General features: G+C 43.5%; 2 protein-coding genes across 14 annotated transcripts in view; both read left to right on the forward strand.

Moving 5' to 3' along the window:
- The window catches only part of LOC124146845, a 61,647-nt gene extending 50,147 nt beyond the window's left edge, over positions 1 to 11,500 (forward strand). For all 3 annotated transcript variants that reach the window (XM_048386700.1, XM_048386702.1, XM_048386701.1), the window contains 6 exons: positions 2,166 to 2,351; positions 4,052 to 4,195; positions 6,700 to 7,028; positions 8,844 to 8,949; positions 9,415 to 9,506; positions 10,872 to 11,500. In XM_048386700.1, the coding sequence (XP_048242657.1) occupies positions 2,166 to 2,351; positions 4,052 to 4,195; positions 6,700 to 7,028; positions 8,844 to 8,949; positions 9,415 to 9,506; positions 10,872 to 10,910 (896 nt within the window). In that variant the 3' untranslated portion in view covers positions 10,911 to 11,500. The remainder of the gene's footprint in view (positions 1 to 2,165; positions 2,352 to 4,051; positions 4,196 to 6,699; positions 7,029 to 8,843; positions 8,950 to 9,414; positions 9,507 to 10,871) is intronic.
- Positions 11,501 to 13,909: 2,409 nt separating this feature from the next.
- LOC124146895 (SCO-spondin-like) overlaps positions 13,910 to 23,227 on the forward strand; it is a 35,930-nt gene continuing 26,612 nt past the window's right edge. For 10 of the 11 annotated variants that reach the window (XM_046517438.2, XM_048386705.1, XM_046517440.2 and 7 more), the window contains exons 1-4: positions 13,910 to 14,254; positions 14,468 to 14,546; positions 17,105 to 17,365; positions 19,081 to 19,254. In XM_046517438.2, coding sequence (XP_046373394.2) covers positions 14,468 to 14,546; positions 17,105 to 17,365; positions 19,081 to 19,254 — 514 coding nt within the window. In that variant the 5' untranslated portion in view covers positions 13,910 to 14,254. The remainder of the gene's footprint in view (positions 14,255 to 14,467; positions 14,547 to 17,104; positions 17,366 to 19,080; positions 19,255 to 23,227) is intronic. The other variant, XM_046517446.2, reaches the window with a different exon arrangement.

Here is a 23,227-nt window from a genome sequence, read left to right on the forward strand (position 1 = left end):
TTGGTCGTGGGTTCGAATCCCAGTTCGCCCCGCTAAAATTTCTAGGTTTGTCAGCACCCGCACAATACCAACGTTATATACAGTAAACTACGGTTAAAACGAACTCAAAGGGACGGCCAATTTTAGTTCCTTTTAACCGTAGTTCGTTATAAGCATATATACAACAAATAAGGAACCAAAAAATAGATTCGTTATATCCGTCAGGTCGTTATAAGCGTTGTCGTTATAACCGTAGTTAACTGTATATGCCAGTGCTCATTGTAAATGTTCCGTTTCGGCGTTAAGCTATTCACCCACACACTCTATGAAATGTTCTTTCATTAGTCGTCTAAGGCGCCGCAATTAGCTGTGCAGAGTTGCGTCCCTTGAACAAACCAGAAGCAAGATACCTATGATCGTGGGTTCGAATCTCGATTCTCTCCGATCATGTTTCTAGGTTTGTCAGCACCATACCCGTGCTCGTGGGTTTCACTGAAGTGGTAAACGTCTGAGACCTGCATCACTTCGGGCTTTCCTCCCACATTAAGCTGACACGCCGTGATATAACTGGAATACTGTTAAAAGCGGCGTTAAAACCGAATTCAGTCACTCACTCACTCACAGTAGAACATGGCACACAGAATATTTCAGAGTGTCATACTACGACCTGTATCACGTGATGATTACATACATCCTATTCCAGGGTAGAATAGGTCTCTAGCAACTCATGCTTGCCGTAAAAGGTGACTATGCTTGTCGTAAAAGGCGACTAACGGGATCGGGTGGTAAGGCTCGCTGACTTGGTTGATGCATGTCATCGATCCCAATTGCGTGGATGGATGTTCATGATATCAATCACTGGATTGTCTGGTCCAGACTTGATTATTTATACAGACAGTCGTCATATAGCTGGAATATTGCTGAGTGTGGCGTTTAACAACAAACCAACCAACCAACCAACATACATCCTGATACAGCGAAAATGTATTAATTTGACATCCTTAACTCGACTTGTTATTTGAGCAAACTTTATGGTGCAGACAGGATGTGCAGTCGATGGTGTCAGAGCTTTGATGTCTAAATCTGCAAACCATCGATAATATCAATGTCATAAACAGACTGGACCGCCTCCGTGGTCCTGTGGTAGAGCGTCCGCCCGGAGAGCGGAAGGTCCGGGGTTCGATGCCCGACCGCGTCATACCAAAAGACGTTAAAAGATGGTACTTGTTGTTACCCTGTCTGGCGCTCGGCATTAACGGGCTAAAACAAGGACTGGTCGGCTCGGAGTCAGTATACTGTGTCTGAGTGGGGTATTCATGTTAAACTGCGGCATGGTATCTCAGTGTGCTAGCACTATAAATCGGCATCAGTCCGGACTAGTACAAGCAGCCACACAAACACATACTCGTACATGCACGTCGCTATATAAGTGCAATAATTTTGGACGCGACGTTAAACCCAATTTCACCTCACCTCACCCATAAACAGACTGCTGGGCAAAAGAATATATACGCCCATTTTGATGATGGCTAAAAAGGAAACAAACAAAAATGGTTATTCGATGGTGATGTAGTTGACACAGGTATCATAGATGAGTTTTTGACCTTAAGTTGACAGTGTTTCGGCAGTTTGTTTCAGCCTATTAGTGTTTTGACTTTTTGGTCAAATCCAATTTTCATTTTATTGCCCGACACCTAAATTGTAACATGCATTGACATGATTTGAAGTCAGTTATATGAAAGCCTAATGCCTAATGTCTTGTTATTTCAATTATTTGTTTATTTCTCGTAATTTCGATTATTTTCTCGTTATTTCAAATAACGACAAAATAATCGAAGTAACGAGAAAAAACTCTATGCAACGAGAAAATAATCGACATAATAAGAAAATAATCGAAATAACGAGAAAAAAACTCGAAGCAACGAGAAAATAATCGATATAATGAGAAAATGACCGAAATAACGAGAAAATAAAAAAGCAAAGCAACAATAATAAAATCGTTATTTCGAGAAAATATTTGAAGTGACGAGCAAATAATCGAAGCAACGTGAAAAAAATCGAAATTTCAAGAAATTATTTGAAATGCTATATAATATTTGTCTATTTAAAAATAAATTATTGCCATCGACGTGGCACCATAAGGCTATCGGCGGTATGGTCATCTTATCTTACTATCCATTTCCAAGAGAAGTGCAGCAGCCCGTGTGTGGCCAGCTACAAGATGGAGGGAAGCTGCAGGTCCTACTGGGTGTGTGATGGCAATACGTCAGAGCCCCGCTGCTGCCCCGACGGATTCGGTTTCTCCCCAGGCCACGGGTGTCGCCCCAACTTCTACTGCGATGACATATGCCCCACCCCCTATATACCTAGAGGTGAGATCAATAGATTTGGTTTTTTTTCTTTTCGTTGTTTAATGTCGCACTCAGCAATATTCCAGGTGTCGCGGAAGTCTGTAAATAGTCGAAACTGGACAAGAGAGATTGACAGCATGAGCATCGATCTACGCAATTGGGGTGCGATGATATGCATCAGACCGCCTCTGTGGTCTAGTGGTAGAGCGTCCGCCCGGTCCTGGGTTCGATCCCCGGCCGCGTCTGACCAAAAGACGTTAGACGATGGTAGTTGTTACCCTGTCTGTCCCTCGGCATTAAGGGGCTAAAACAAGGACTGGTCGGCTCGGAGTCAGTATATTGTGTGTAAGTGGGGTATTTATGTTAAACTGCGGCATGGTATCTCAGTGGGCTGACACTCTCTGCATCTGAAGCTAGTTATTGTATTATTTACACTCAAGATACTGTTTATTACTGTTTACAAACTGAAAAATATGGAACTTCAAGAATGAATTGGTTGTTAAATAGAATTTCACCCCGTGTCTTTTGATATTCAAATTCAAATTTAAATCTCCTCGGTAGCCTCGGTTAACTTTTATACGGTCGGGTTGATATATTTGATATAAGCAAACATGGGGTGAGAATCTCTTTATCTTCAACTTTGATATCAATGTCACGTGCACATATTCCCAGACTGCACGTGCAAGATAAAACACGCCTCCGAGGTTTTCGTTGCAAAAGTAAACACGAGGGTGAAGGAACAGCCCGCGGACCCAAGCCTCAAATGCTGTTTCCGACCACGAGTGTGTTTACATTTTCAACCCAAACCGAGGAAAAGTGTTTTATCCAACTTATGAACTGTCTAGATGCAAAAAACTAACAGAAAGAATTAAAAAGACATCAGTATATCTTATAGTGAAACAATAGCGCTGTCGCGGTATAAAACGAATTTGATTCAGTGGGCGAGAAAAAGTCCACGTGCAGCATGCAGACAACTGAGGGCAGTCACGTGTAAGATTTAACACCCTTTCATCACTTAGCCTTGGTGTTTACATTTTATTGCAAACCCCAGAGACAGTGTTTTCTGTGGGTTATAAGCCGAACGAAAAGTGAATCAACATTTGTCAATAGATTCCAACACACTTACCGTGGACCTTAGGAAACGGACGTAAAATATCCCTTGTTGACGTACATAAAATGAAGAGGTGAGGTGAGGTGAAATTGGGTTTAACGTCGCGTCTATGATTATTGCACTTATATAGCGACGTGCATGCACGTGTGTGTGTGTGGCTGCTTGTACTAGTTCGGACTGATGCCGATTTATAGTGCTAGCCCACTGAGATACCATGCTGCAGTTTAACATGAATACCCCACTCTGACACAGTATACTGACTCCGAGCCGGCCAGTCCTTCTTTTAGCCCCTTAATGCCGAGCGCCAGACAACGCCAGGGTGACAACAAGTACCATCTTTTAACGTCTTTAGGTATGACGCGGCTGGGGATCGAACCCCGGAACCTCCGCTCTCTGGGCGGACGCTCTACCATTAGACCACGGAGGCGGTCCGCCACAGCAGGTTCTACGAAGATATACAATGACCAAATGACAAGGGATGAGGTTACTGGAGGTTAATGAACAGAATACCAGAATATAACGAATAGGCGGTGCCTACGTGTATACATGCGAGACGAATACACTCAGTAATAAATATAATAGAATCCTCCAACGCTATTTTCTGTTGCAGATAATTGTGACAAGCGACCCGACTGGAGCGGTGTTTCCACGGCATACCACTTCCACGCTGGGTCATTCGGCTGGCAGGCAACGTCGTGTGCAACGGGAACTGACTTCGACCTCCTCGACTGTGGTTGCAATGACCAATCAAATGGTATACACAGTTTTGTTTGTTTGTTTGCACAGTTTTGTTTGTTTGTTTACACCCGTGAAGATTCCGGGGTAGAATAGGCATTCAGCAACCCATGCTTGTCGTAACAGGCGACTAACGGGATCGGGTGGTCAGACTCGCTGACTTGGTTGAAGCATGTCATCGTTCCCAATTGCGTGGATCGATGCTCATGATATTAATCACTGTATTGTCTGGTCCAGACTCTATTATTTACAGACCGCCGTCATATAGCGGAATATTGCTGAGTGCGGCGTTAAACATCAAACCAAATGTTTGTTTGTTTGTGTTTAACTCCGCACTCAGCAATATTCCTGCTTAAATATGACGGCGGTATGTAAATACTCGAGTATGGACCAGACAATCCAGTGATTGACATCATGAGCATCGATCCACACAATTGGGATACGATGACATGCATCAGCGAAAGAGCTGGAACGGGTAACTCGGGTACCCGGGTCGGGTGGGTACTGAGTAGGACCCGGGTACCCTCAAAACTACCCGGACCTGTGGTTAGTCACGTGATATATTGTTTAATGACAAAAATTATCTGGAACTCTATGGTTACACTACAAGTCACTAATGTTCGCTTTCTGACTATGCACCCATTCCTTCTGATTTTTCATGTGGTTGACTTAATTCAGCTTCAGTGTATGAATGACCCGATTGTTTCATACATGTATCTAAATACTCTCTCTCTCCTGAGACCTACAGTGGGTACCCGGGTAGGGTCGGGTAATAGGGGGATGGGTACCCGGGTAGTAAATTTGGACTCGTCCCAGCCCTAATCAGCGAGCCTGACTACCCGATCCCGTTAGTTGCCCCTTACGACAAGTATAGCCGCCTGTTATGGCATTCATGGGTTGCTTAAGACCTATTCTGACCTGGATTATCACGGGCTGTATACACAGTAACACATCGGTGATACGGAATGGGGACTTGTGAATTTATTTTAAAACGGATTGGTGGAAAGCGGGGGTGTTTGAAAACGGTCGGAGGTCGTGAGCGGGTACTGGGAGCGGGGAACTTGTGCAGGTGGGGGTGGTGAGCGGGGAACTGGAGGCAGGTGGGGAATTGGGGTTCGGGTGGGGAGGAGAAAACTCGGAGCGGGTAGGGATGAGTAACAGTTGGAGTTTGTTTGGAAAAGTTCGGGTTGTCAGCGGGGTACAGGTCGCGGGTGGGGAAGGTGAGTGGGTTGGGTGGTCAGTGGATGGTGATGGGGAGCTGGGTACTAGAAGGCAGCGGGAACTGTGAGGGGGTGGGGGAAGGGTAGTGGTGAACATGGAGCGGGTTGGGGAGGGTAGTGGGGAACACGGGGCGGGTGGGGGAGGGAAGTGGGAAACTAAGATCGGGTGGGGCAGAGTAGTGGGGAACTGGAAGCGGGTGGGGTCGAGTAGTGGGGAACACGGAGCGGGGGGGGGAGGGTATTTGGAAACTGGAAGTGGGTGGGGCAGGGTAGTGGACATGGGAGCGGGTGGGGGAGGGTAGTGGGAAACTGGGAGCGGGTGGGGGAGGGTAGTGGGAAACTGGGAGCGGGTGGGGGAGGGTAGTGGACATTGGAGCGGGTGGGGCAGGGTAGTGGACATGGGAGCGGGTGGGGGAGCGTAGTGGGAAACTGGAAGCGGGTGGGGCAGGGTAGTGGACATTAGAGCGGGTGGGGAGGGTAGTGGGAAACTGGAAGCGGGTGGGGGAGGGTAGTGGACATGGGAGCGGGTGGGGGAGGGTAGTGGGAAACTGGGAGCGGGTGGGGGAGGGTAGTGGACATGGGAGCGGGTGGGGGAGGGTAGTGGGAAACTGGGAGCGGGTGGGGGAGGGTAGTGGACATGGGAGCGGGTGGGGGAGGGTAGTGGGAAACTGGGAGCGGGTGGGGCAGGGTAGTGGACATGGGAGCGGGTGGGGCAGGGTAGTGGACATGGGAGCGGGTGGGGGAGGGTAGTGGGAAACTGGGAGCGGGTGGGGCAGGGTAGTGGACATGGGAGCGGGTGGGGCAGGGTAGTGGACATGGGAGCGGGTGGGGGAGGGTAGTGGGAAACTGGGAGCGGGTGGGGCAGGGTAGTGGACATGGGAGCGGGTGGGGCAGGGTAGTGGACATGGGAGCGGGTGGGGCAGGGTAGTGGACATGGGAGCGGGTGGGGGAGGGTAGTGGGAAACTGGGAGCGGGTGGGGCAGGGTAGTGGACATGGGAGCGGGTGGGGCAGGGTAGTGGACATGGGAGCGGGTGGGGCAGGGTAGTGGACATGGGAGCGGGTGGGGGAGCGGGCAACATGGAGCCGGTAGGGGCGGGGAACTTGGAACAGATCGGGAGTAGTAAGAAGAGAAGAATAAAGTTGGCAACGGGGAGTGGGCGATCAAGCAGCACGGTCTAGTTGGGATCGGGAACAGGATGCGATGGGATTGTGAGTGTGAGTGTGGTTGAGTGACTTTCCATGACTGACTAGAAAGTCACGCAAAGAAACACCTCATAATTTCATTTTCAAATCATCTTGCAGAAACCAGTAGTCCTAGTCATGCGCTTGACTTTGCCTCTGATACCTCCCCAACCTGGCTGACCGCCACCAACGTCAGCATCAACACCGGCATGGCCAACCTCGACGCAAGCAGCAGCGTCTACCTCGACTTGAAGATGACAACCTCCACGCCAGTCACAGTCCGGTTCCGCTTCAGGGAAGCCGCTGCCCCGTCAGGGAGTAGGGTACTGATCCGAAGCAGCAACTGCAGACGAGGCAACAGTTTGCTCCTTACCGTCGACGACGATGGTGTACATTTTAACATATGGTCGTGGTATGGGGACATTACCAGGATGACCATTTTTACTCAGGTATGCTGATCATTTTACTTTTTCACCTTATGGCGTGTACGTATATACAAGGGTATGTTGTCCGTGGACCACCTCCGTGGTCTAGTTGTAGAGCGTCCGCCCGGAGAGTGGAAGGTCCGGGGTACGATCCCCGTCTGCGTCATACCAAAAAACGTTAAAAGATGGTACTTGATGTTACCCTGTCTGGCGCTCGGCATTAAGGGGCTAAAACAAGGACTGGTCGGCTCGGAGTCAGTATACTGTGTCTGAGTGGGGTATTCATGTTAAACTGCGGCATGGTATCTCAGGGGACTAGCAGTATAAAATCGACATCAGTCCGGACTAGTACAAACAGCCACACACACACGTACATGCACGTCGGTGCAATAAACTTGGACGCGACGTGAAACCCTATCTCACCTCACCTCACCTCACCTCACCTCACCTCACCTCACGTTGTCCGTGACCGATTCAATCAGTTGGCACCACTGGCGTTCCGTACATGTAGGAGGATTTTGTCCGAATACCTCGATTGGCCTTATTGCTGTCCAATTTACTTTACCGCAAAAAAAACATCTTGTGTATAATTCGTATTGTGTTATAAGAGACGATATACTACCAATTGTAAACATCTACATTTTTTGTATGGATAACGTAACAAATCGTAACGTAACAAATTTCGCTCCCGTAAGTCATCTCGGCAAACATTTGGAAGAATCAATGTTTGAAATTGTCACGCACACAATGAAAACACGAATACACGATACAACCTTGTGGTTGTCGTGACCAATTATCTGATGTCTTTTCCCCCAAACTATTTACGCCTAATTTTTATTACGTTTGAAAAAAGAAGTTTTTTTCAAAAGCATCTGTCACGCTGTATGGCTTGAATCGTCAAGAACACTTTCCAAAATCATAAATAAATATCATAAATATTTAGGCAGAGTCCGATTCCTACAATACCAGAAGCATGTGTTTCATGAACCGCTATCAATTAGTCATACTGGTCGCGAAAGTGTAAGCAAACACATGCAAAGGCAAGTCAATTGTTTACCCTACAGAACACGGGAACATATGGCACAATTTAAAATAGGGAATGGCATCGGACATCATTTTTGTCACTGATGCGTCAAATTTGGAAATGTACTCATGTCTACAACAAAAGGTCTTTGAAAGCCTTTCTAAGGCCTTTGTAAAAAGTCGTTCCACGCTCTTGGAAAACTTCATTGAAATAGCATCCTCGATTCTACGTGAAGAAGTTGTGAAATTTAGACACCAAAGGCTGCAGTTGCTGATATGATGCCTAACTATTGGAAAGCTGATGGAATTTTGTAATATCGTGTGATATCACTACCCCAATATTGCTCCCGCCTAGGTGAGGTGAGGTAAAATGGGGTTTAACGTCGCGTCCAAGATTATTGCACTTATATAGCGACGTGCATGTACGTGTGTGTGTTTGTGTGGCTGCTTGTACTAGTCCGGACTGATGCCGATTTATAGTGCTAGCTCACTGAGATACCATGCCGCAGTTTAACATGATCATGAATACCCCACTCAGACACAGTATACTGACTCCGAGCCGACCAGTCCTTGTTTTAGCCCCTTATTGCCGAGCGCCAGACAGGGTAACAACAAGTACCATCTTTTAACGTCTTTTGGTATGACGCGGTCGGGGATCGACTCTCGGACCTTCCACCCTCCGGGCGGACGCTCTACCACTAGGCCACGGAGGCGGTCTCCAGCTCTGGGTAGGTAGCAGAACAAAGCGTGTGGAATCGCGCGGTGAGTTTGTATTCTTGAGGCTGTGTTTCTGCCATCTTTGTGTTTCTTCTCCAGGGCATGTCACGGTCGGAGTGGACGACTGTCAGCATCATGTACGATGGGCGAGAGCTGATGGGTGCGGTTGCCTCTGGCGCCAATGTCTATATATCCAAGATATTTGGTAAGACAAGAAGTGAGAGGATGGGGGTTACTTAGAAAAGTATCATGTTTGTTTTGTTTGATCCGGGTAGACAAAAGGTCTTCACCAATCCATGATTGCCGTAAAAGGCGACTAACGGGATCGGGTGGTCATCGTATCCCAATCTATGCCCATGATGTCATTCACTGCATTGTCTGGTTCAGATTCGATTATTTACAGACCGCCGTCATAAAGCTGGAATAATACTGAGTGCGGTGTTTATCAACAAAACAAATTAACCAAACGTAAGACGTCTCGCACGGCATCCGTAGTGTGGAGCATATGGCCCCTTGCAATTCCAAGATTTGCTTTTAATATAATTTTAATATCCAGATAGTCTCTATTTTATCTTGCAATGCTCAAAACTCTTCCACTATAGTCGTCGGTACACAATCATCGACATGTAAACATATGGTCATGATGCAAATATTATTTTATTCCCCAAAGCTTCTGACGCTTACATCCTTGAGTGTGGCCTGCATTTTGGTACAGACGAGTCGTCAACAACAGCATCGGCGTTTATCGGTTCCTTAGATTATGTAAGTTTACTTTGAGTATGGTTGTGAGAATTACCTTCACAGCTGCTATATACAGGGGTCACTTGGGCATGGGGGCCCAGTCGTCTGAGGCATCCCAATTTGCTGTGCAGAGTTGCGCCCCTTGGACATGCCAGCAACCTATGGTCGTGGTAAAGAATGCAGGTTCGCAATTTGCATGTTTTTTGGTTTGTCAGCACCATATCCGTGCTCGTGGGTTTCGCCGAAGTATAAAACGTCTGAGACTTGCATCAATTTAGGTTTTCCTGCCACATTAAGCTGACACGCCGGGAAATACTGTTACAAGCAGCGTTAGACCAAACACACTCCCTGATGTAGACGAACTGCCGGAAGAATAAACGTAAATGGGAACAGAAATTACATACCCGAGTTTGATTGTGGCTAAAAAGGAAAGCAACAAGACATGGCTATTCGCTGGTGATGAGTGTTCGTGGATATCATGGTTGGGCTTTGGACATTACGTTGTGTTTCGGAGACGTTTTGATCACGGGATCAGGAAGTTTAGCCGAACGTACATGTGCATAGTGTTTGTTCATTAAGCGGTCAATGCACGTAAAAAGTATACTGTCAATGACAAATTAATTTGATTTTCTATTATTGAGACTTTAAGGGCTTCAAGTCTTGACGACTAAAAAAAAATGTCTTATTGTGATTGCTTTAGTTTCACTCACACACACACACACACACACACACACACACACACACACACACACACACACACAATGAGTGGGAGGGAGTGCGTGTATATTAACGCCTTCTCACAGGGAACATGGAACGCAAGCCGTAGACGTTTATTATTTTGCCGAAACCAAAGATGACGTGTATGGTGCTGACTGACCCAGGATAATAATCGGGCCGAATTTGGGAATGACCAGCGAATCCTGATATTGCTAAGGGACGCAACTCTACACAACGTCATCCCGGAGAATCAACAATTATCTGACGAGCAGATTCCATAAGGCTGTTACGGCAAGATAAGGATCCAATTTACATCAATCGATCACAAAAAAACAATAATGACACAAGAGGTGTAAAGGGTAAGCGTGCAGCACCGCCACAATATTTGCGTCCAAAGGTATGAGTTTGTCTGTTGCCTGGTGCCACACAAAAGTAGTTCTGCCGTGCCATGGCATCCTGGAAACAAACCAATGACGTAATGGACCCAAAACCTCCTTTGACAGTGCCTTTACTGTTTTTTAAACAAGATATGTAAATTTGGAATAACGTCTGTCGTGTGCAAGTGCATGTCCTCCTCTACTGGTAGCACCCACTACTCACAATTTCGACAAAACTAAGTGTCTAAAAAAAAAAAGTTGAGTTAACCAGCTCCTTTGCTTTGCGTTTCAGTTACACGTGTTCCGCAGTAACCCTGGGTCCTTCTACTGAAACAACCACAGTCAGAGGGAAGAGGAACCCTAACCTTTGCTGCAGATTGCTGGGAGATGGCATTAAGATGATTTATTCCTTCACATCCTTGCTATGTCTATAGGAAGTTAATATATTTTGATGAAAGCAATGGTATCCTCCTGTCCTTCCATTTGTATGAAAATAACGCAACATAGCAACACGAACCGTGACGGTGCAAATTCCATGACACCACACTCCTTGCCAGTTTCTGGGATCAGCGTCCGTCTCATCATCTTTCTACAGCGGGATGAAATGGACCCCGACGTCAACCCGTTATGGGTGACGAATCAGTCACTTTAATATCGGTGTATATTTTTTTAATATATCGTTTTCACTATGTCCATAATTCTTTTTTAAATATGTATTTTTATGTTCCAATAACACGTACATGATATATTATGTCACATATTTTGTTTACACTATAATTCCGAGTGAATTTACATTTGGTAAATACTTACCTTTGTACCATGCATTTTTTGTGATTACCTCATCTGCACTGTAGCTGTACTGAGAATATCTGTATATTATGTACATTGAGTAAAGAATAAAGCATGATGTAGATAACCTGATCGCAAATATTTCATAATTCTTTGTATCATACTTCCTCATATTGCTAATATTGAAATTCTCAATTTCTAATTGTTATTGCTAGATATCCTTTCGAGAAACAATTTGACAATTCAGTTATAGAATCGGTCTTAAGCAACCCATGTTTGAGGCAAAAGGTGACTGAAGAGGCGGTCATGATCAGGCTCGTTGAATTGGGTCATGCATGTCATCATACGCCGATTGCGCAGAACGATCCGAATGATGTCAATCACTGGATTGTCTGGCCAGACCCGACTATTTACAGGCCGCCGTCTGCAATATACCTGAGTGCGGCGTTAAACAAAAATAATAACATGAATAAAAAATAATGTGGTCTCTGTTTAGATTTGACCCCCCTTTTAGCAACATTCCAGCAACATCTAGCAACATTCTAGCAACATCTAGCCGGGACCACGATTGGCTTTAGGCATTGTACACATGTAAAAGTGACCACTCTAACGATCTACATGCGCCACATTTGCAGACACAAATAAGCAAAATATCACCTGACGAGTGTGACTATTTATACCACGTGTACATGCAATTTGTTTACCAGGTCTTTGAAAGGCATTTAGAAGTGATTCACATAAGGAAAAGAATAAATGGATGTCAACTTCTTTATTATGAGGAATATGATGAAGGAATAAACATATACCCCGAAACGTTGTGTTCCTCAAAATAAAGAAGTTGTCAACATATTCTCTTCTTTAATTTGTTTACCGGTGACAGAGCCACGACTAGTAACGCATCAAGGCCTTAACTTTCATGACAACGAGTAACGACAAGATCGTAAATAAACATACATCATTATTGATTACAATGTACTCATCATGCGTATTTATAATGAACAATGGCCACGCACTGGTAGATGTTCATGGAACGATACCCAGTTAACGCACCAGTGGGTATTCAAATATATATGCAGGCGTATGTTTGTGGTCACAATACCATCTCATCTTCACGGGTACCAAATCACTACTCAGAGACCGAATTCAAACAAAAAACGCCTCTTGCGAAAAGAGCTACCACGTGTTTTATGACCTGTGTCAGGCTATCGACTGAAATACATTTCTTCTCCTCACATCACCTGTGATTGATATTCTCCTCAATGGCTGTGTAAATGATTAATCACCTTGGCCGCCTTACATGAATATCGATTAAACTCACACAGGGGAATACAGACTTGAATATGCATGAACAGTCCATGCAATGTCCTGGTAATGGCTGCCGAGTTGGAAGAAGGGTCGTCAGATTATATGTTGAATCGAAAATGCAACCGAATCCGTTTCGTTCAGATTCCCTGTTTTGAACATAAAGTAAGATTGTAAACAACCCAATTCTATCCATATAGTTCATAGGGCGTTTAATGTCTATTGAATTTAGAAACTAGATCTGCCACAACTTGAACCAAAGGTAGTCATCTATCTTGTCCAAGGTCTCTGCATGATCTTCACTACACACCAGAACACTGTCGTGAAACAACAGCCAACCCACAGATATCAGGACGTTCATTCAACACTCAGGGCGAACACAACTGCCTGCAGCACAAAGCCTGTGTTAAAGGGGCAGATTTCCACCCCAGGGGTGCAGGTCAGGATGAGGTGAAGGCAGTGGGATGTAAGGAGACAAATACAAGCGACAAAACCCTTTCCACAGCCACAAGAAATCTTCCGAGTGCATCATGGGAATGTGTTTCTGAAACCTTATCAAATAGTGATGATACCAGGCGTTCGCGAAAGGGTGATACACATTTAATGTTGGTATATATATACGGGTATGGTACACACACACACACACACACACACACACACACACACACACACATATATATATATATATATATAGAGAGAGAGAGAGAGAGAGAGAATGTGTATTTGTTTATATATATATATATATATCTGGCTGTCCATCCATTCATTCATTCATTCATCACTCTCTCTATGTATAGATGTACACATATATAAATATATATATATATATATATATATATATATATATATATATATATATATATATGTGAGTGTTTGTTTATATATATATATATATATCTGATGATAATGAGATGAGAGCGAGATAGAGATAGCTTATTGACCCTATATATTGTCACGCTATTTACGTTTAAAACATTAAAACATTAGGTGGGTTATATACAATTGGCGATAGTATACAAGTATAAAAGTAACGCCCAGTCACATAGGGCTTATGCGACAGAAGAGATTATACCACTGGCTACATGCTTTAACCCCCTTATTTTACCATAAACATTGCGTGCTAGGTACCCATTCTTCCCCGATGTCCCCCGGGGTTTAATGATCTTGGAATTGTTGTCATTTCGTGATGGAGTTCGCGAACCCTGACACGACTCGAGCTGCGCAGCGAGAAAATGAAACCAGTTGAACATGTCGGCCTGCCACACTGCATGATGATTGAAGCGAGGCTCTGTCCCACATACCCGTTTAACCACCCGGTATATTGATTCTATTGCTGTTTTGATTGTGGAAAATATACATAGGCATACAAGAGAGTCGGGAAACGCATACAATACCCAGTGCGGTTATACAACGCTATTCAGTTTAACGGTAGCTGACTACGTATTTCGTGACGCACTGCATAGTGGACTGGGTGTGACGGAATGCCGGCTTGTTGAGACCTAACCGCTACTGAAACAACGCCTTGGAAGGCACAGGTGATACGTATACAATCCATGCTTAGAGGCTTCACCTTCAACATCAGAGGTAAGACTTTTGTCGTCAACGTAATGCGGTAATACTATTTCTATGTCTTAAATATTACGGATGTTCGTTTTTGACAAATCTGTTTCAACAGACATGTTTCTTGTCACCCACTCTTGTTGACTGGTTCAAGGTTTATTAGTAATTTTATAAGATAAAACATGAATTACGTTGATAAATATGTCAGATGTTTGAGTAGCACTCGTTTCGTTACAGATGACGTCCCCACAGCAATACCTAATTGTGGCAGGATTTTGTCTACTTATCAGCCTACAAGTCACTTATCAACAAAATGGTAATATTTATTTTAAAATGTACACTTTACAATGACAATTTACATACATATTTTGTAGGTTTTTGTTCGAAAAAACATGAATGAGTAATAGTGAGTGTGCGAGTTGTGTTTCACGCCCCTATGAAAATTAGTTCTATTATATCACGGCGTGACATATTGATATAGGAGGAAAGCCTAGAGAGGCGTTTACAACCAACGTGAAACCGACTAGCACAGGTATGGTGCTGACAAACTATTACAACTGGGAAAACATTGATTCCACTCAATCTTACACGTTTCTAGCACGATTATGAGAAGGCATAGTGATCAGGTGAATGTTCTGGAATCTGACAATACCCCGTTGTTCCTCCGCAATCCTCTGTAGGTCAGCTGTAAATAACATTGAATCTGAACGCGCCCTATACCCGCCGAACAACTTGGGACATTGACAATAAAACGTAACACTTCAAAGGGGTATTCACGCATATATCCCTTTGACGGGAAAATGGTACGGAATGTCATTGACAACCGACAATCCCGGGTCGGTGTTGACAACGGCCCCCTTCCCAAACGGGTGTGGGTATTGTTCCCCGTCGGAAATGACAGCGAACAGACCCGATTGACAGCCTCAAGGAGACACTGACGGTTGCATTCACCTCGTGCTTCCCGCTGTGCCGATTGTTGACGCATTAACGTTACGCATAGGCTGCACTTAAGTATTCCATAATATGAGTCATGTGGGAAATATTAGGAACAGGTTTACTGTGCCTTAGAGCCTAAAGGAGTTATCTTTTAACTGATAATAATTTAATGACATTCCGCGCACAGCCTTTTATGTTTACATAATGTCGAAACGCCCTTCGCTTTAATACAGAACTGATTCTTGTAAGTATAGGACGCGGAAGAAGTTACTTACAATAACGTCTTTGAAATAAACAGGTTTAGTCCTCCCTTGCATGAATGAACTTTAACTGAGCCTGTGCTATAAACATAGCTATCAAGATTTCTAGACGGCTATACCTGATGATAATACTCACCTGTCTGAAACATTATTTATTGTCGGAATTGAAGATGTCTGAAACATTATTTATTGTGGGAATTGAAGATGTGTGCTATCTATGCTGAGTCAACGACAAAGATGTGTTTGAAGCGTGACTTTAAAACTTCGCCCTACTGAGTTGCAAAACGAAGATATTTCTTAGTGTTTTTCGGTACTTATTAGCGGCAGAATCTCTGCACTTGTTGTACACAGAAGACGTAATTCAAAATTTACAGACCGTTTTTATTTGTTTTAACAAAATTAGAAATGGTTATCTCATGTCACTGGATTTTCTCGTTCATCTATCACTTGATTGTCTGGTTTACATGCTGACGTCGCATGGCAGGGGTACTGCTATGCTGCGTTAGGCATGAATACGTTTTTATACAAATTGTATGAATGGCGGGTGCTACCTGTAGAGCAGGACATGCTTACCCTTTTCGCGAACGCCTTGTGTCATCACTGTGTTTCAGTGGTCATTCATATAATTTTCACAGCTATTTGCCCTTTACGCCAAGAGGAATCAGTGTCGGCAGAAAGACTAGGCTGGCTATTCTCTTGCATTGACAGTCAATATTCGTATGTCAGCATTGCGCCTTTTTTCTAAAAATGCCATATCGCTATCTATCGTCACAAGCGGGGCGTTATAACGAGGTTATGCAGATTACTTGTCTATAAATACCGGGAATAAGAAAGTGTTCACCGATGTTTGATGGAGGCTGAACATGAAAGAAACAAGACATGGTTATTGATGATGGTGATGTAAATTCATGCGGGTATCATATGCAATATTACATGCGTCATCTCAATGAGTATCGCACAACAGGTGACGTGCGCATGCATGACGTCAGGAAGTAACATGTTCGCAGGACACTGTAGTGGGCAGAGTAAAGTGTGGATTTTAAAGTGTATGCTTTCTGTTAAGCGGCAGTTAATATTCATGCAATAATTATACGTTTAACAGAAGGATGGATATAACTCCTTTTTGTACCTCTCTCACTCACCTACCTACCCACTCACTCACTCATCCCCTACCCTTACACTCACTCACTCACTCACTCACCTACCTACTCACTCACTCACTCATCCCCTACCCTTACACTCACTCACTCACTCATCCCCTACCCTTACACTCACTCACTCACCCATCCACCAACTCACTCACTCACTCACTCACTAACTCACTCACTCACCTACCCTCCCATTCACTCACTCACTCACTCACCTACCCTCCCATTCACTCACTCACAGAAAATCAACGTAACCAAAAACATGATATATCCAGCCGTACATTAAAGGCTACAATAGAATCTTCATCCTAAATGAACAAATAGTCGTAGCTTTGTGTAACAATTCCCTTCAACACAAATTCCCAAATGCCACACGATACCGGAACAAACCAACGTCACCTCGAACGCCTTCAAGTTTTCCCTTTACAGGTTACTTACTTTTATTAAATAAATATACGAATAAACTATGAGTGAATTATGTATATTATTCAAACGTCCTGAAACGTTCTTCATCAAATTGTGTATCTCAGTGTTTCAGCAATCCTTGACAGATACCAACGTTGAGCCAGGAAGTTTCGGTAACCTTGTACTTCGAGTCAGCCCCGAGATAACAGATGCGGGACAATGGTTTAAGGACGGAGTAGAACTGTTTGATATACCCGGCAAACTGCAAATTGCGGTTTCTGGTCAATTACGTCAACTGGTCATCTTTAGCATTCGTGTGTCTGATACTGGGCGATACAGCTTCAGCCTTCGGGGGCAGACCACTTCAGCCTTCTTAACAGTGGGAGGTAGGTGATGTAGCAATGCTACATAGATACAATAAGTCGAATTGATTTCTGCATAAAAACACCAAAATAAAGCATTATGGTTTTTCTTATTAAATATACAAGATATTTGCGACAGGGAAACAAACTAGAGTTATAATCTTTTTACCGTATAGTGAGTGAGTGAGTTTGGTTTAACGCCGCTTTTAACAGTATTCCAGTTGTATCGCGGCGTGTCAGCTTAATGTGGGAGGAAAGCCAGAAGTGATGCAGGTCTCAGACATTAACCACTTCGGTGAAACCCACGAGCACGGGTATGGTGCTGACAAACCTAGAAACATAATCGGGGCGAACCGGGATTCGAACCCACAATCATAGGTTTCTAGTGTAGTCAAGGGACGCAACTCTGCACAGCGAGTCGCGGCGCCTTAGACGACTGGGCCACCCGTGCCCCCTCTTTATCGTATAATGTCATACTAAAAATAGTCAATGTTCAATGAAGTAAATTTATAATCCGCGTTTGAATGCAATATTTGAGGGGACTGTATCCACATGTGTCTACATAATCGTATACACATTGGACAAAAGCTTTCTAAACTTAAAAGTCACCTTATTGAACAATTGGTAATTGTAAGGTAATTTTAGCACATTGACATTTTATTTATTGAACTTGAAAGTATTTAATGCAAGGTGATCTCATTTGCATATATATCGAATCTGAAAGTTTTTCACATTAGTTTATCGATAACACTTCCATTATATGATGATTAGATGGATGTTGATCTGTCGTGATGAGGAGGCGTGCTCTATGCGTCCCGGTACTGTGTGTTTTTAAATCTACATTTTGAATGCGTGCCTTGTGCAGCATGTAAACACTGTGCCTGTTTAAATTATTTTTATTAGTATTATAAGTATTATTATGTGCAAATTAAAATGAAAAATGTAGCAAGAGGGTTTGGGTGATCCTGGCACAGTCAGGCTGGTTAGGCTCATCATCAGCTCAGGACCCTTTCCCCCTCTACACGCAGCCCAGACAGCGAATGGGACTTCTCCCAGGTAGCGCTGCCTAGTCAAACCCACCCAGAACCTTTCGGAGAATGTGCAGACACCCAAACACTGCAGCCTTCTACAATACCCAGATTGTCAGAAGGGCTGTATTCCTTGCAGCGAACCCGGGTACTCTCGCAATGATTGGGAGGTACCAAACCAAACAATGGGTAGTCGGACATTTCGAAAGCGAGGCCTGCATATTTGCCATGTTTTGTCTGTTTCCTGTCAATCGCATTAGTGTCAAAAGGGACAGAAAATTCAATAACATAAATGATTGCATTATATTTATCAAAAAGGACAAGATCTGGTTTGTCTGAGGCTGTATGCGGACCTATTCCAAAGAAATATTACTATCATTATTAAAAAGCTTGATTTCGAAATTCGAATTTTCAGAACAAAACGTTTTAAAGATTTTCTTGAAGAACCAATTGGTCAGAACATATAAACTATAGGGCTGAAGAAGGTAGACGTCCATGCTTGATCGTTGCTGACAATGAAACAAACAAGAAATGGTTATTCGATGGTGATGTATTTGATACTTTGGATATTTTGAGCGCCATGTGTGCGCGGGCTTGCTCTGCTTAAATAGACGTGGATTTACTATGTTATTCGGGAAGAAGCATATATTAATAGCATTATGATGTTCCTCATCGATATCGTGTGAAGCAATAACGTTTGACTGATTTCAGATGTTGTAGCCGGAGTGTGGGGGGAGTGGACACAGTGGAGTGGTCCCCCCTGCCCTGCCACGTGTGGTCCTACAGCCACGCACGCCGCAAGCAGAAGCAGATCCTGCTCATTTGCAAATTCCTGTGCTGGAGAAGGGAGTCAGAGCGGAATGAGATCGTGTGCACCAGCATGTGGTATGAATTGTTGTTTTTTGTATGTTATATAAACTCCCCGTTAGCTACATTGAGACCGATTTTTTAAACAATTTATTAATTCAATTTAATTAAACTTTCTCACCGAAGGTGTATGGCTACATGCATATACCTAGTGCGTGAAAATATACAATATTACTATTCACTCAGTTTAAAGATGAAACACGGGATACTGAGATGAGGTGAAAAGGGGATTAACGTCGCGTACATAATATGTGTGTGTGCGTGTGCGTGTGTGTGTGTGTGTGTGTGTGTGTGTGTGAGAGAGAGAGAGAGAGAGAGAGAGAGAGAGAGAGAGAGAGAGATGGTGTGACTGCTTGTACCCACTGAGATACCATGCCGCAGTTTAACATGAATACGCCACTCAGACACAGTATACTGACTCCGAGCCGACCAGTCCTTGTTTTAGCCCCTCAATGCCGAGCGCCAGACAGGGTAAAACAAATAACATCATTTAACGTCTTTTGGTATGACGCGGTCGGGGATCGAAGCTGGGACCTTCCGCTCTCCGGGCGAACGCTCTTCCACTAGACCACGGAGGCGGTCGAAAAATACTGAAATAGAGTAGGAAGTTATATATCACTGAAAATAATGTTGCCATAAGATATGAGGTGAGGTGAGGTGAAATTGGGTTTAACGTCGCGTCCAAGATTATTGCATTTTTATAGCGACGTGCATGCACGTGTGTGTGGCTGCTTGTACTAGTCAGGACTGATGCCGATTTATAGTGCTAGTTCACTGAGATACCATGCCGCAGTTTAACATGAATACCCCACTCAGACACAGTGTACTGACTCCGAGCCGATGACACGGCCGGGGAACCATAAGATATGAAGCATTGTCTACGAATACACATCTGTATAATTTTATTCTGTATTGGTAGCTTTCCAAACCATAGAAGAACTGAAGTGGTTTGTGCTATATTATGTTTGTTTGTTGTTCAACGCCGTTCTCGGCAATATTCCAGCTATATGGCGACTGTCTGTAAATAATCGAGTCTTGACGCAATCTTCAGCTAAATATTAAGTTGGAAATAATACTGCATGGAGTATATGACAGTAAACAATGTGAATTACTTGGACGTTCTGGATAACAAATTTTGTGCTAAACTACAATGTTAACATATACCCATCTTCACGAGGCAAGGGAATTAAGTGTCAATAAAAGTCAAGTTTCAACCCTACCCAAACTAGGCTAGAATTCCGTGGTTCGATCGCAGCGCCACCTGTGGCAATTATGTCCCTTCTACGTCCCTCCTATTGACCAATCATATTCCACCTATCATATAACTTGCATTTGCTTAAAAAAAATGGCGGCGCCTCGTCAAGGCTATCTGATCGAGAACAAGGATCTATGTTGTAATAAAACGGGTCTTACCTCGCGAAATACCACACATTACATGAGCGACTTGATTACACACATGAACAGATTTGGAAAATATGTGTAGATGCCCAGGTGACGATACAAATGCTTTCCAAATCCTGCAATCGACCCACATCTGCACGGCAGTTTACAACCGGGCGTCGATTTCGTTACGCGATTTTGATTGGACTACGCATAGACTCGTTAGTCCAGCCAACACATAATTCCAGCCTTGTTCGGCAAGAGTGGAAACTGGACTGGGGAGGATGACATATAGCCTCACCCTACACGTCAAAACAAAACCAAATCAACATCTTGAAAATATGTCTTCATGACTGTCTTTGCACAAAATATGAATATGACAAAAAAGTAACTAGCTTTCATCAAAATGAAATAACATGATGACGGAAGTAATTATAGTTTAGAAGAAAATAGGTCAAGTTCACATCGGCAAGGTCAAACAATAAAGCAAGGGAAGACGACATTACAGAAATAGTCAATCGTCTCTCCAATATTCATTCATTGCATCAAGTCAAAACAATTTATGAATGAAAACAATTTTTTTTTTAAAAAGTAAAAAAATGTTTGGTCCACGACTGAATGCACTGATCACGTGTTAAATTTGTCAGCAGAACAAAGACAGACAATAAATATCTCTATTCCAATTTTACATTTGCACTCATACTTGACATTGTAATGAAGTACAATGTGCATTGAACTCAAACCTTGAGATGAGTGACAGCCGTTCGTTTAAAGGCAATAGCTTATCAATCACAGACATAGTCTTTCCAATTAGATTTTGTGATTTTCCTGGTGGCTTGTAATGGAAATGTGTGTATAAGTCCATGGTTAGACATATTTTCACATTTTACATATAACATAGTGGTAGAGCCTCCGTCCGGAGAGCGGAGGGTCCGGGGTTCGATCCCCGACCGCGTCATACCAAAAGACGTTAAAAGATGGTACTTGTTGTTGCCCTGTCTGGCGCTCGGCATTAAGGGGCTAAACAAGGACTGGTCGGCTCTGAGACAGTATAATGTGTCTGAGTGGGGCACGTTAAAACTGCGGCATGGTATCTCAGTGGGATAGCACTATAAATCGGCATCAGTCCGGTCTAGTACAAGCAGACACACACACACACGTGCATGCACGTCGCTATATAAGTGCAATAATCTTGGACGCTACGTTAAACCCCATTTCACCTCACCTCACCTCACCAAAACAGAATGCACGAACTGATCACGTGTTACGTTTGTCAGCAGAACAAAGACAGACAATCAATATCTCTATTTCAATTTTACATTTGCACTCACACTTGACATTGAAGTGAAGTACAATGTGCATGCAACTCCAACACTGAGATGAGTGACAACCGTTCGTTTAAGGGCAACAGCTTATCAATCACAGAAATAGTCTTTCCAATATTACATTTTGTGATTTTCCTAGTGGCTTATATGGAAATGCGTGTATAAGTCCATGGTTAGACATATTTTCACATTTTACATTTAACATATAGACCGCCTCCCTGGTCTAGTGGTAGAGCGTCCGCCCGGAGAGCGGAAGGTCCGGGGTTCGATCGGGGTACTTGTTGTTACCCTGTCTGACGCTCGGCATTAAGGGGCTAAAACAAGGACTGGTCGGCTCGGAGTCAGTATACTGTGTCTGAGTGGGGTATTCATGTTAAACTGCGGCATGGTATCTCAGTGAACTAGCACCATAAATCGGCATCAGTCGGTAGTTGGTAGCATTGTGTCAATGAAAGTCTTAAGTCTACCTGTTCAGACAGAGCTAAACAAGCAGTGAAGTGGAAATACCATTTTTATATTTTTGGAAATATATATGTAATGTATCCAACTATGTTTTCAAAGGCGTTCATTAAAATTGGCAATTAAAATAACAGGAGCGAAACGTTTGTTACGCCCTTGGCACCCAACCGCTGTGTATCTAGAATACTGGAGCATGTATACATTCGTTACAACCGCTGTGTATCTAGAATACTGGAGCATGTATACATTCATTACAACCGCTGTGTATCTAGAATACTGGAGCATGTATACATTCATTACAACCGCTGTGTATCTAGAATACTGGAGCATGTATACATTCATTACAACCGCTGTGTATCTAGAATACTGGAGCATGTATACATTCATTACAACCGCTGTGTGTCTAGAATACTGGAGCATGTATACATTCATTACAACCGCTGTGTATCTAGAATACTGGAGCATGTATACATTCATTACAACCGCTGTGTATCTAGAATACTGGAGCATGTATACATTCATTACAACCGCTGTGTATCTAGAATACTAGAGCATGTATACATTCATTACAACCGCTGTGTATCTAGAATACTGGAGCATGTATACATTCATTACAACCGCTGTGTATCTAGAATACTGGAGCATGTATACATTCATTACAACCGCTGTGTATCTAGAATACTGGAGCATGTATACATTCATTACAACCGCTGTGTGTCTAGAATACTGGAGCATGTATACATTCATTACAACCGCTGTGTGTCTAGAATACTGGAGCATGTATACATTCATTACAACCGCTGTGTATCTAGAATACTGGAGCATGT

The sequence above is a fragment of the Haliotis rufescens genome, unplaced genomic scaffold (assembly GCF_023055435.1).
Source record: "Haliotis rufescens isolate VD_foot unplaced genomic scaffold, xgHalRufe1.0.p SCAF_6, whole genome shotgun sequence".
Classification (NCBI taxonomy): domain Eukaryota; kingdom Metazoa; phylum Mollusca; class Gastropoda; order Lepetellida; family Haliotidae; genus Haliotis; species Haliotis rufescens.